Below are 15200 nucleotides of genomic sequence, written 5' to 3'. Positions count from 1 at the left end.
CAATTGGTACATAGCTTTGCGGTTGCCATTAGGAACGGAACGCCCCTTCCTAATAGCGAGTCACAAAACAGTATTTTGCGAGTCGCAAAATACTGCTTGTACATGGGCCCATGCTTTTTAGCATGCACATACGGGCCTAAGACCCATTTGCGCATGCTAAAAAGCGTCATACATCAGGCCCCAAGTTCTTTATGAAGACAAAAACGTACTGAGAATACATACCAGCATCGAAAACATTTGCTTACAAGAATCAAACATTATAAAGTAAACAGGCACATGCACCATAGCAAAGCATTGGAAAAAGACATTACGGTTTAACCGGTAAAAGTGCAAGCAATAAAAACAAACATTGGCAATGCCAATAGGCCTTCCCTTGACAAGTGGATACAGTGGTTATTTTGTTTTATTGCACCCACATGTAACATTTATAACATTCAGAAAAATTAAACCTGCATCTCGGTTTATTAGAACAGTATGGGTAGTTCCTAGGAGGCAGGCGTACTTAGAATAATTATGGAAATTCTTATCAGTTTTATTGCTCAGCACAAGAAAATATGATTATTAATGTTGCAAAGAAAAGCTACTATTCACTTTGAATTACTATATCCTAAAGAAGTGCACTGAATTTTTAGGCAGATGGGCAGATGAGCACGTCTGCTCAGGAAACATGTTGCAGTACAGCTAGTGGCTGTACATCGCTGACCTGTTGCACCACAAATGATGCTATGATGGCAGGGAGCAACATGCGAGTGACAACTGAACAGACCCAAAATGAATAGGGCTGATGCAAAGTCCCTTTTTGCATACATGTCATTTTTTTATTTTAGAATTGTTTTATTACATAAGGCTGATGAGGAAGCTAAAGTTGTCTGTAGGCCAGACCTAAAAATGACAGTGGCTGCTAGACACACCCTTTAGCTGACTCAAATGAACATTGTTCCATAATAGCTGTAGGTTGATCTCACTGATCGTTATTACATTTAGACTTAGAAACTTTTGTGATAGAAAAGAATATCTAAGAGGATCAAACCAGCAGGCTGGCCACACCCTGTGTTTTAGACTCTTCCAAATGATGATCAAGCAGTTTCAGCTTGCCTTAGACCACCTACAAAAATCTCCAAGTCGGCTGAGTTTGCCTTATTTTAGTAAGCACCTTAAGGTTGTTTCTGTTCACCCAGTAGAATTTTAAATTGTTTTCCACAAGTTCTCATGCTAATGCAACGTTGGAGAAAACTCAAATCTCCAGGACTGTCTCTTTACACTGAAGCTCCTTTCTTCTATAGGCAGTCTGGAGTCCCCACAATAGAACGTCTACGTCCACAAGACATGTCAAGTAACAATTGGTTAACTGTCATTTTTTGAGGTTGGCCATAGTTTGCTCGGTCTCCCGACCCCATACTCAATTCTGTCTGTGGTGGCATATTCGTGGGGCAAAATTACTTGACTGGCAGGGCCTTGGCCCCCTTCAGCCTTCTGAATTACCAGAAGTCCATGACCAGGCATGGAGCAAAATGCAGGAAGCATATGTTCAAGAAGAGATGACAAAGCTGTTCCTCAATGAGCTCTGGCACACAAATAATCCTTCAGCCAGGAAAGACCTTTCTCCTCTTCAGTGTAAGGCACATTTTCACACTGGAAAAGATCAAATGAGGTGTGTAAAGGCTAAACCAATCAGTCATTGGGGCCAGATCTGATAAATCCTGCTCTAACTGCCATGCTTCCCATTTCCAGTTTTGTAGCAAAGTAATCCATTATCTTTCCAGGTACAGAGTCCTACACAATTTGATTTACCAGTGTAACAGTTATGGCAATTTGAAAGTAAAACCACCTCTATTTCAACGAAGAATTTCTGGCCTGGTTTTGTTAGGAGGCTGCAGTCACTGCTCCACTGTCTCTCTGACACCCCTCTGGCCCACTGAGCTTAAGGACATCCTCCGTGGAGCAGCATGCCTCATCAGAAGTCTGAAGAATCGTGATTATATCACACCCATCCTGTTGGAACGCCACTTAACCCCCCTTATTAGTCAACTCCATTGGCCATTGTCAAACTAGCTGCATGATTTAGAAGGTCATTATGACAAGAGCACCCACCTGCCTAGAAGATATGCTCACCGTTTGCTGTGGCTCTTGGCACAGCCAGGATACCATCAAAATGGAGAACGTGTAAAAAAGAAAAGAATGCACCAATCAATATTCACTATGCTTCCAGGACCTGAAATGACAAATCCCCAGGACTGCCCTCTGCTGCAACTTATGTGAGAGGTGAAGGCTCAATTCTTTAAAGAACATTATTTCATAAAACAGTAGCAGAATCCATCTCTCTCTCCAATCAATTGTCGACTGTGTCTGTGCCTTTGAGCTTGGATAGTGCACCACTATGTTTTGACTAGGTTCACTCTTATATCACATAAATATATACATACATTGGAAAGGTGAAATGGCAGATGTATAAAGCAAAACAAGTGTTGGGGAGGACACAGCAAAATATAGATTGTCTTGAGTTATTAGTTGATATGACTGGAATCCCCCTCAAGTAATGAACACAATCCTTGTCAGGGTGAACTGCAAAAGTCACTAAATAAATCTGTGAGTAACCCTCTGGTAACTTTACACAAAGGCAGTCAGACTCATCTTAGAAGCAATGTGTAAAGAATGTATACAGCACTCAATCAGTCATACAGTTAAAACGCGACACACTCGAAATCCACCATATATATATAAAATTACATAAAAACAACAATAATACAATTCATGGAATTGGATTTGTGAACTTTGGAAGTTTTTAGGGAAAAATAGCTCTGACAAGCACAAAGTGCCAATTGCGGTTATCCTGTCACACTGCTCCAGGGTAAAGTCCCAGGTACAGGCTGGCCGTAATGCTGCATGGGTTGGACAGAGGGACCATCCTGCTGAAGAATTTTACTTTCTCAAGTCCAAGTGATGAGCTGCAGGTAGAGGCTTGCGTTGGCGGGAGCAGCGATGAGTCAACTGCTGGCACGAGGACACGGTCGCGTGTTTCGGCAGTCGATGTTTGGTGCAGTCATCATTGCTGGAGCTTTGCATTAGTGGTTGATGCGGAATATTGCCATTGGCGAATGATCTCGGAGCTGACGTGAAGAGCAGTTCATCACTGAAGATTTGCATTGGCGGGAGTCATGGACAGTGCAAAAACGACTACTTCTGTATCCCTGGGAGCCTAAACTTCTGGATTTTCGCCTTCAGTTCAGGAGGAGTGCGTTCTAATGGAAGTCAAAGTCGAGGACCTGGGGTGCATTTTTTGGAGAATCAGAACTCGCTCCAGCAGAGGCCAACAGCAGGTCTCAGGCAGGTCCAATTGTTGTGGCCCTGTAGCTTACACAGGAGGTCACCCAACTGACTCTTGTGCTCATTTCTGGGGTATCTAGGTGAAGGCAAGAACGTCCAGTCTTCCTTCTGCAAACAGCAGGGCAGTCCTTCCTCTGAATATTCCACAGGTTAAGGACTGTTCTAAGGAGAGGGTCTTAAGGTCCGACATTCCTCCCCAATGCCAGTCTGTAGGTGGGGGATGCCCCCTTTGTCTAACATTGCTCCTTTCCTGGGTTTGGTTCCAAACTGCCTTGGGTAAGAAAGGGCACACAGGCCTAAATGTGATCTGCATTTGCCAGTGGCAGAGCAGGCAGCCCCTTAAAGTCAGGAAGACTGTGGGCAAGCCATAAGGCTATTGTTTGAAGCTCAGTAAAAATTGAGTATAACTCCCAGGACATTGACGACACCCTACTCTGGAGGTGAACACTCTACCCCTCACCTAATACCCTTTTGTCCCCATGTCTGTCAGGAATACGTAAAACGCCACAGGAGAGCCATTCACAGTCAAGTGACCCTAGGCACTGGCAGCAAGGCACATTTGGTTTAGGCACAAACATTTTAACTTTCTAAAAGTGGCATTTTCCGAAGCGAGTAATATCTGCATTTACCAGTCAAGAGGATTTCAAATTAAAATTCATCTGAGTGGAAACAGGAATTTTCTATCTGGCAACAACTGAAATGATCACTTATTAAGTGTAATAATATACCTTCAGTGTTAGTATATGGGATAGATAGCATTTCAACAGTGAAAAACAACTTTAGTAGCTGTTGACTGTCAGGACATGTAAAGCTTAAAGACACGTCCAACTTTTTAAATAGCATGCACCCTGCCCTATGAGTCTTTAGAGCTTATTTTATGGATGTATGACGTTACAACGCATGCTTTTACAACGCATGCTGTTACAACGAAAGTTTTACAACGCATGCGATGTTACAACGCATGCTTTTACAACGCAAGTCTTTACATCGACATACACTAGATGGCGTGCTGACATTAGAAATGTGTTAGTTACTATTCTAACTCCAGTCCACGTTGCAGTAGGGAAGGTGTTTTGATAGTAAACTACACTATTTCTAATGTTAGCACGCCATCTAGTGCAAGTCGATGTAAAGACTTGCGTTGTAAAAGCATGCGTTGTAACATCGCATGCGTTGTAAAAGTTGTTCCCCTTATTTTATGATTGACTAGTAAGTATTAAAAAGGAAGGTTTAGGCTGGGCAAAAGGTTAATTTTGCCTGGTCGAAATTGTGGCTTAAAATTGCACAACAGACAGTGGCAAGCCTGAAACATGTTTTGCAGTCCTACTTTAGAGGATGGCACAATGAGTGCTGCTGCCCACTAGTAGCATTGTATTTACAGGCCCAAGATTTACGTAGTACCATTTACTAGGGATGTGAAAGTAAATTAAATGTGCCAGTTAGGTTTAGGTCAATTTTAGCACGTTTAAAGCTGAAAGCACAAGCACTTTAACTCTGATTAGCAGGGGTAAAGTGCACAGAATTCAAATGCCAGCAAAAACGAGTTCAGCAATCAGGGGTGTGAAGGCAGAAATCTGGGGGAATACCACACCAAGGATGTCAGGTCTAACACAGTTATTAAAACGTGTTTTATTATCAGTAGAGCTTATTGGAAACTATAGCATTCCCAAGCAAAGCCAGGTCATCCTACATGAGAAAATTCAACATTTAGGGTGATGCTTTTTACAAAGCTTAACTCTGGGGCAGAATTAAATCCTAAGTAAAAGGTTTTTTGACTATCATCACTAAAATACTTTATCCAGAATAACGAAAAAACCCTCTATTTTGGCAAAGGCTTTAAGCATCATCATATCAAAATACCATCCATAGCAAACCAGCAAGTGACACAAATATTTACCATTCGATGCAAAGTGTTACAGTTTTTGGATTAATAAAAAATCACTCAGGCCTGCCTTGACTACTATAAAAGCAGCCCTTGGCAAGATATTTGCTGTCACTACAGGAGTATATATTTGCCTGGGCATGAGCAGGTCATCTTGTTTAAGTGAACTCAAAAATTACATTAAAGCTCAGTGGGCATATTGACAGATTACGCAGAGTCAAAGAAGGAACTCCGAGTAAATCTGGGTTATTAAATCAATTTGAATTGAAATGTATATCATGTTCACCCCACAATCCCAAGAACTTAAAACTTGTCCTAAAACAATTTATGCCACACAAATTTGGTAACTTAAAAGAAGTTCTCTGTTAACCTAGTCAAGGATAATCCAGTAATGATCTGTGCATTGTTGTTGCTTTGGGTTAACACAGCCTATGGACACAGTCTTTTGGCAATGGAGAATACCTTATATTGTATTCTTAATGAAACTTAGTTTGTTTTAATCTTATTTTGATCTCTAGTCCTAAACTTTTAAAGCCTGGTTATTCTTGTCTGTTGAAACTCTAATCATAACTCTGTTTTTTGCAGCCTGAAGGAGCAGAAGAACCTTAATTCCTTCTTTGCTGTCATGTTTGGTCTAAGCAACACTGCAGTGAGTCGACTTACCCGGACCTGGGAGGTATGGTTTGTGGTCCATCAATACCTTAAGCACAGTTTTGGTTGCAGCTGCTAATGTGTTCTCTGTAGAATGTGTGCCAATATTTCTCTTATGAATCTGAATGTCAACACACTAGGAAGGGCAGTCCTACCAAAACATGTTTTGTGGATGTTTGATCGTTATAGTGGAGCAATTGGCGACGGGTGCCCCTGCTGCAGTGGTCAAGGTGACTAACTACTAATACTTATATACCATATTTAAGGCAAGACACAGCACCACTCATGGGTGAAAACGTTGTTCTAGTATATGCTTGCATAGAACTATTGCATTTATACTGGACTTATAGACATGTCTACAATAAATAAAACATTATGCATGTCCCCCACACTTGTCTGGTCCAAAATTCCTGACAAATCTTTAAACAATACACCATTACCAAATGATCAGTCTGAACAAAAGGAATAAATAATTCTTACATGTCATGAATTGACTGTAACTCCTGAATATGATCAACACAGGAAATAGTGGTCTCATTGCCGAGCCGCTAATGGAACCACGTGTGCCATATTAAAGTCACCAGATTGCAGACCATTGGCACTGGATGTGAATATATTTGCAAACCATTGCTTAAACAAAAGACAATATAGTGGTTAGTCAGTTGTTAGGTAACCAATTCAGGTTTTACAGCAGAATCTTAAGTGAAATACTTTCCAAAGATAGAGCTGATCTTTCATCAGCCAGCAAGGGTTTCTGTGATCTCCCAGGAATGGGGAGTGGAAGGCTTCCTAGAAGAAAGTAATCTAGACAGGGTCAATAGAACATGTCGGCTACTAAGCCAGAATGTATTTTCCATCACTGTGAATGGCTGGATTGGACAAAAACTCTTCATAAAAGGTTGTCAAGACACCGAGGTGGGGAAACCTCTGGGCCAAAAAGATTATCATGTGATTCATTTTGGCATCATGGAAAGCGAGCATTTCTGTCTCGATTGAACCGCTGAGGTGTTATAACTTGCATCATGTAGATAAGACAAAAACTGAAGAGCAGTATAGGCCTGTGCTTTGTTGTGTCTGTGTATCTTACAACATCAGATTTCATCATTTAGCTGGTATTTGTAAACACGTGTATACAATTGTCCAGTAGTTTAACCCGGTGAGGACAGGAAGCCTTTAAAAATAGCATCCTTCGTCCTTCACGAGCAGAGTTTATTGTGAACATTTGTTGTCTGAACGCTACACAACATGAGAACAACGATATCTGGTCGATAATAGCATTAAACTCTACTTCCACACATTAACTTGAAGGTACTGCTAACACGTATGGGAAAAAAACAGGGCCTAAGTGGCTTTCTGTATCTGAATTAGCTCTGCGTTTCTAGGTACAACAGGTGTTAGTTGTCTTACGTTCTGTCAGTAAGAGGGGTAGATCCCTAAACATATTTTCATTAAAAAATGGTTACCTGTGCTGTAATGCTAAGTTAAATTAAGAGACCAGTTGCTCTTGGAAAAAGTCACAATTGAGAGCTTGGTTCCGCTCTCCTGTTAGCAGATCAACAACCTGTGAATGCATCGTGGATTTCTTGTTCTGTAAAAGGTCAAATATTAAACATTTTGCAGACGTATCACCATGCTCTTCTCCAGAGCCACCACCATACAAAGGAAGAGTACAACATTGCCCTTGTATTGTGCCATACTAGAATATAACATGCATAGTTCCTTTTAGAGGTGTAGAATGCATGGGAATCTCAAAATGTTAATTTTTTGAAAGATTGGGGTACAGGCAAGCTTAGGTCGGGACTGTACATCTGCAATGATTATTCTTTTTACCTTTTTTTGAGCATTTGTGAAGCAGAATAGCCCTCTGGGATTTGATCTTCCTCGTGTGATTGTAATCAAACTAGAGTCAGGGTTCTGATGTTAAAACTGCAGTGCATCTGATCTGATGTATCCTGGGACTATGGAGGATCACTACATTCTCTTCTCACCATGAACCCAGGCCTAGCTTCATCCCAAATACTTTCAGCACAAAAAAAGCATTGGCAAGACTATTAGTTATGCCATCGGCTACAAGCTTTTTGACTTTGTCAATTTTCTTTTTCTATTGTAATTCATTTTGCAAAACGTTATTTATGGCGAAGCTGTTGAGTAACCCTGGGCGTAGTTAGCGTAGCGATGCTACGAAGAGGTCCACAGAGTTTGCGAACAAACTCTGTGGAACTCTGCTCTGCCACCTGCCTCCACCCCCCCCTATTAACTATGAATTCTACAATAATTAAAAGTAAATTAAAAACCGCTTACCTTTACTGCGGCGTCCCTGGGCTGCCCTCCTCCTCTTCCTCGCCGTCTCTAGTGATCCTTGAGAAAACTGCGCATGCGCGCACACCCGTGCATGCACATTTCTTGTGAGAAATTACCAAACCAGTATGTCCCTCCACTTCATCATCTATACAAGTGTACACTTGATCCTATCAATCACACAGGTGGCTACCTCAATGAAAGAAATGGAGACCTGGAATTGGTCAAATATTTAAGCAAGACGCAAAAGTGGAAACACAGCAAACAGTGGGGCACTGACTCCAAGGGAATCAAAGGGATCCACAACATCCAAGAGGAGTTAGCAGTGATGAGCAACTCGCATACTAGATGACATCTTTGCAATGTGGAGACTTCCAAAAACCTTAAAATCGGACAATGGTCCACCCTTTACGTGCAGAAAATTCCTAAAACACTAAGCCATTGAACACCACAGGATAACACAACAGTGGAGTAGCGGAACAGTTCATGGACAACTTAAAAAGAACTGTGCAGCAAGCCACCACAGATATTGTATGAATGAGAAAGAACTGTACCAAGTCCTGCACGCATATCAAACCACTCCACACTTGATGACAGAAGAAATCACCACCACCCTGATCTTTGGACGAGCTGTTAGTACCAGACTCTCACAGTGGACTGCGAAAAAAGAAAATAATTAAAATCTATATGGATAGATGATGTAGAGGATGTAGGAAACAACCCCAGAGGAAGGAGACCAGGTGGTGGGCAAGTAAAAACAATAAAGGAAGGTGGAAACTCCCTGTGACACCAATCCGCTACAGGTGACAGAAAGGAAGTCCATCACAAGACATGGGATTCACATTTCAAGCCAACCACCAACCAACACTGGGATACCACCACCTTCAGAGAAACAGACAATGAGCAAAGAAGGGCAGAAAAGCCACACCAACGTGAGGGAAGAGATCCAACTTCCCACGTCCCGGGCATGGATGACCACGTGTTTAGTGTTTAGTTCATCAAATATTTCAACCTCGTGGACTGATCAAGGTGATGTAGACCCATCACCTTATCAGGCACTAAGAACAAACACAAGAACAAACACAAGGTACTAGAGGGTCTAAAGATGGAAGTGACTTTCTCTCAGGGAAAGAGGGGAAGTGACGTGGAGGGCTGGAGCAGGCAGAATAAGGATTATTGTGAGAGGCAAAGTGGTGAGTAGCAGGATAATAAATGGCACTGTACCCAGCTCCTATCTCATCTGAGTCATTTCTCCTAGGCCCGGCCACCCAACACTACTGATGGGATGTTAATTGGAAAATTGTGAAGCATTTTTGATGCTTCAAGGGGTTGGCAAGAATTATGGATTCAGAAAAAAACAGGCACGGAGGCTCAAAGTGTGGAGAAGCAAGCAGAAAGATGTTCAGAGACGGTAGTGATTGGAAAAATTAGCACTTGGGGAAGAGAAATAAAGCTCTGACCTAAAAAGACGCTGCCATGGAGGAGACTGAGAGAGAAAGAATTGGAAAATTGAGCACTAGGGCATGAATAATAACAGAACAATGTTACAGTGTGGTTTTTAATTACGTCTATATTTTCATCAAGGGAAAGGAGTTTGTTAAAAAAGTCAAATGTAAGGGACCGTGGCACATAAACAAAATGTGAGTAATAAGCACAGCATCTAGGCCCACTTTTTGGAAGACCTAATTTTTGTAATGTGAGCTATTTCCTCTTTTCTGTGGCTGTGAGAAAATGCTGGTGCAGTATCTTCTGTGTGACACTGGAAACAAGCATTGGAAAACCCAATAGGTCTTAGCAATGCCCAAGATATTGGTTAAAAAAAATCCACTGCAGTCAGTACCCCAGCAACCCTCATCCGGAGCTCCAACTTTGTTGAGGAAAGGATGCAGAAATAATACATTGTCTTCTTTCTTTTCTTAAACATGAATTTTGCAGTGCTATAAATTCCTGCCAATGTAAAGCATTCTGTAATTATATTATACCAGAGGAAACCCATTCTCCGCCTGCGAATGTTACACAGTATGAGCAGTCAGATGTTTGCTTGCAAAAGTCAAAGACATAGATTAATGGTTCACTGTCATAAAAAAAAGTGCTATGATGCGGTCAGCGCTGGTCACATAACAGCTCTTTTTTCTTAGGTGTATTGGCAACCCGGACAACTAGCAAAGGAGAATCATAAACAATGGGATGGAAATTAGGAGGTAACAAGAATCTTAAAAAAAAAATGCTATGATACAGCCAGCGCTGGCGATGTCATAGTGCTTTTTTTTCCTATTGCAGGTGGGGTGGGCAATGCACACAACAGGAGTGTGGGGGAGTGGGAACGAAGAGGCAACACGGACAATGGGAGCATGGGAAGTAAGAAGCAACACAGACAATGGGAAGATGGAGCTGTGAAGAAAGAAGCAACACAGTCAAGGGGAGTGGGGAGTGGGTGTAGGAAGGGAGAAGCAACATGTACAGGGGAAGAAAAAAAAACTAGTACCTCAGTCGCAGCGGCAGCAAAGAAGGACACTAATCAAGATGAAGCAATCTGTACTTAGTCTATGCTCCAGATGAAGGAAGGGGAAGAGAAGCTGTCATGTGCTGCCCAATTAGGAGGCATCAAATAAGAGTGACAAAGAAGCAACAAAATTGTAAGCAATAGGTGGGCTTTAAGCCCCTTCTAGTAAACAATATCTCTCACAAGTGAGGGCACATGTGCAAGCTCATGCACTGTAGCAGGCGAGACCTAAAAAAGACGGGGAAAAAGAGGAATGAAAAGCATTGTAAAAGGGATACATTAGCCCACTAGTCTCTGGGACTGGAGGGGGCTACTTTTGTGGCACCTGAGCACATTGCTGTGTCCCACATTGGAGCGACCCAATGGTTTAAGAAGGCTGATCTATTGCCCTATGCTGCAAGTTGTGGTGGTGGATGCAGAACATGAATGGATCTACTACTGACCAATGTATTAAGAAGACTGAATGAAAGCTCCTATATACTTGCGTTTAGTTTTTAGATTGAAAATTCTCAATTTGTACACCATCAATTCTGAATTTGCAGAGCTTGCTATGCATAATTCTGAGTGTTGCATTACTATATTATCATTTATGGCAGGCACGGCATGACTCTGTTTATCCCTTTCGCTTCCAGTATACAAACTTGATTTGGAAAATATTTATTGCCTCATTTATGAGGCCCCTTGCGCCGTCGGAATGTCACTTTTTGTAACGTTCCGTGGCGCAGGAGCCTGCCTCATATTTACGAGGCAGAACTAAGCCACTATTTTTGTCTTAATGCTGCCTCGTAAATATTGTCCCCCTTAACACAGTTTCCTGTGTTAATGGGGTGTGCAATTTGTGTTGAGGGGACATTTCCAGCAACATCCATGGCATTTTGACACTGCCCCAGATATACGAGAAATCGTAAATCAGAGGCAGCATCAAAAATGTACGTCTCCCTGGGGAGGCGTCCGGAAGGCACAACGAGGAGAAATATCTTTATTTTTCCTTGTTTTTCCTATAGAAAAAGAAAAAGGCCCTTGTGACTGTCACAGGAAGGCCTGCTGCGCTGCCCTACGGCAATAACACATAAATGAGGACCCTAACATGCAAACTAACATAGCTCTTCACATTGTGACAACATTAAAACTTCTGTGTTTTATGCTTTCTTTCAGACGCTGCCTCACAAAAGCAGGAAGTTGTACTGTGCGTTTGAACGTCTCCTGGTGAGTCTCTCATTATGTGCATTTTGTGTTCCACCTGTACCTCAATAAGAAAATTATAGAAGAACCATCAGCAATTAACTCAAGATCACAGTGAGGAGCCCTGGGTCAGCAATTTCTCTAATCAGATTAAATCTGTATATGGAAGTGTCAGATGAGCCACACATCATAAAAGACCTGAATTCAGAATCCTTCAAAATTCATAGCTGTTGGGAATCTTACAGTGAGTGCCGCATACTGGGAATTCTCATATGTGTTATAAATACATGTGTATAACACTGACACTTGATCTACTTGTAGGCAACATTGTACTCTTTACTGCATTTAACACCAATCTATTGTGTGGTTCTTACTAAGGGAAAGCTTGTTACTTCATGCATTCTCTTTTTTCTTTATGCAGTTCAGTTTTTTTACATTTGAGATCTAAAAGTATGGCCTGTTGAGAGTAAAAATGACAGTAGACCATGCATTTAGGGGCATAGACAACTGTATCAGATGCTGTGCAAGGGCCATACGAGTTTCATAGCACACAGGTTTAATACAATTTCTTCATGATTATGTGTGCATTGCGTGGAATTCTAGTACTAAAAGTTTACCAATGACTCAGCATTTCATATGTTCTCTAGGTCATGCTAGATTTTCAGCATTACTTGTGACCGGATAAATGATTTCCATTTGGATTAAGTTTATTAAATGTATCTCATGTTAGACCTGTCAGCCTTAGGGTGGTCTTCCCCAAAACTTTTTTCCCTCTCCTCATCCTTTTTGCGGGAACTTATTTCTGTAGGCCCTATGACTCTGTGCACTTTACCACTGCTAACCAGTACTAACGTGCTTGCGTTCACTCTCTTTAAACATGGTTACATTGACTTATACCCAATTGCCATATTTTTAAAGTGGTATACTATATACCCAGGTCCTGTAAATTAAATACTACCAGTGGGCCTGTAGCACTTATTGGGCCACCCACCTCAGTAGCCGTTTAAGACATGTCCCAGAATTGCCATTGCAGCCTGAATGCAGTTTTAAACTGCCATCTTGACTTGGCAGTTAAACACTTCTGCCAAGCCTTAAATTCCTATTTTATTACGTTTATGTTAGAACTAAGGGTGCTGTGTAATTAAAAGGTTGGGCATGTACTTTTAAGTCTTAGTGAAAACCCCCTACATTTGTTTATCACTCCTGTGAGGCCTACCACTCCTGTAGGTTAACATTGGGGATTCCTTATTACAAGGTATTGTATTGCAATTGAATATTTATAGCCCTTACTACCCCTGATGAGGCATCAAAGCACTTTTTCGGGTAACACGCTACTCCGAAACCCATAAAGAATTACTGGTGAATTAGTATAGTGAAATGTGAAAGTAATTTGAGTGGCGGATGTGTTAGTCAGTGTTGGACAGGCCACACGAAGGGCTTGCTCCCTCCCCGCATGACAGGGCCCAAGCCCCGGCCCGCCAGGCGTGACCCACGAAAAGCACCCGCACCCCATCTCCCGACGGAACTCCTGCCCTCGGACCTCCATGTATCACGGGCCCCAGCCCCCACCGGCTCCTCCGGCCGGGTCAAGCCGCCATCTTGGGCCCTGCACCACGAGGCCGCGTGGCCTCCACCCGACCCTAACCCTGGGCCTGGCCGGCCCCGACATCCCGGCACCACCATCCACCCAGGAGGTGAGCGGACCACTTGGCAGGTCGATGGGAGAACGAAGCGTCAAGAGCTCGTCCCCCGCCAGGTGCCGATCGCCTCCAGCTCCCCCAGGTGCTGGCTCCACCCCCTGCTGGGTGTCTGGACACCTTCATCCCGGGCCCTCCGACCTCCAAGTGCGAGGGTCCGGACATCAAAGGGCGCCTGCCCTATAACTGGGGCAGCTCCGGAGCAGGAAGGGAGTTGTATCCTGGAGTCGAGAGACACCGAGAGAACTCAGCCTTGACGGACTACTGGCGCTGCCGTAGCCCTATCTTGCGAACCATCGTCCTGCCTGCTGGCGCTGCCGCGGCCTTCTGCAACATCCATCCTCGTCGGGACCTGCTGGCGCTGCCGCGGCCCGTTGTAACGACCATCCTCACCGGGACCTGCTGGCGCTGCCGCGGACCGTACATCGACCATCTTCACCGGGACCTGCTGGCGCTGCCGCGGACCGTGTACCGACCATCTCTACCGGGACCTGCTGGCGCTGCCGCGGCCCGTACCAGCTAAACCACCAAGCTCGAGGATTGTGAGCTAATCATCATATCATCCGAACTACCAGACTGGTAACCAGACTGTCCCGCTACCCCCTTCCCTATCCTGAGAGACTTAAATCGAGGGGACCCCTGAGTCCAGACCTCCTTGTACTATCTCATTGTACCTTAAGAAGTGCATATAAAGAACGCTAAATCTTATCCTTGTGTGGTATCTGTCTGTGGGGGGGAAGTTATTTGTCTGTACGATCGCTAGAGACGGCTCTCCCCGGAGACCTCTCCCCCTGACCTCGGCCGACCCTCCCGGTCCGTCTAACATTGGTGGCCAGCGGCGCGATCCGAATCAACGCGTAATCGTACAGAGAGTAGCTCACCCCACGACAAAACCACGATGTCAGCCAAAGATAGCGGTTCCACTGAAAAATTCCAAATGGATAAGTTGGAAGAATACAGCCACCGCGAACTAAAACAATTCTGCATGGAACTAGGCATTGCTACCACCGGCCTGAGTACCAAAGATGATTTGAAGCGCGCCCTTGAGTCGTGGACAGAAACTGGGATCGCCGGGCCCTCCGACCGAAACAGTGTCACACCAGAGGGGAACGCCACGGCTCCCGAGGAGCGGGGAACGGGCCTCTCGCAGGAGGAGATCCAGGAAAGAGAAAGAACCAGATTACACGAGTTGGAAATGGCACGACTCAAGATGGACGGTGAACTCAAGTTAGCCGAGCAGAAACTAAATCTAGAGCATATGCGGCTCCGAGAAGAACGAGAAGAAAAGCAGAGACAGAGAGAGCTTGAGGAAAAGAGAATAACACTCGAACACGAGCGCAAACTGGCGGAAATAGAACTTCGGAAACAGAATAAAGAACCGGGGGTGCCTGAGCGACCGCACACCCCGGGGCCAACCGAGAAAAAAGTCCACATCCCCAAGGATGTTGTCCGGGAGTATGTCCGAGAAGACGACATACAACAGTGGTTCAAAGCCTACGAGATCGCCATGACCTCCCACCGGATCGACCGGAGTGATTGGGGAGCCGGACTATGGGGGAGGTTCGTCAACGAAGGTCGCGATGCCCTGCTGCAGCTCCCAGATCACCAAATGTCGTCCTACGACCACATGAAGGCTGCCCTCCTCACCCGCTATGGCCTCACA

The 15200-nt window shown here is 43.8% G+C and overlaps 1 protein-coding gene across 1 annotated transcript in view; it reads left to right on the top strand.

Moving 5' to 3' along the window:
- Nucleotides 1-15200, top strand: part of RAPGEF3 (Rap guanine nucleotide exchange factor 3) — an 870850-nt gene that overhangs the window by 795098 nt on the left and 60552 nt on the right. Inside the window, exons 22-23 of the mRNA XM_085654789.1 lie at nt 5792-5882; nt 11814-11864. Of these exons, the coding sequence (XP_085510915.1) occupies nt 5792-5882; nt 11814-11864 (142 nt within the window). The remainder of the gene's footprint in view (nt 1-5791; nt 5883-11813; nt 11865-15200) is intronic.

Source organism: Triturus cristatus, chromosome 4_1, assembly GCF_964204655.1.
Source record: "Triturus cristatus chromosome 4_1, aTriCri1.1, whole genome shotgun sequence".
Classification (NCBI taxonomy): Eukaryota; Metazoa; Chordata; class Amphibia; order Caudata; family Salamandridae; genus Triturus; species Triturus cristatus.
Note: the sequence above shows the minus strand (reverse complement) of the source record. Positions and strands in the feature narration are given on the sequence as shown.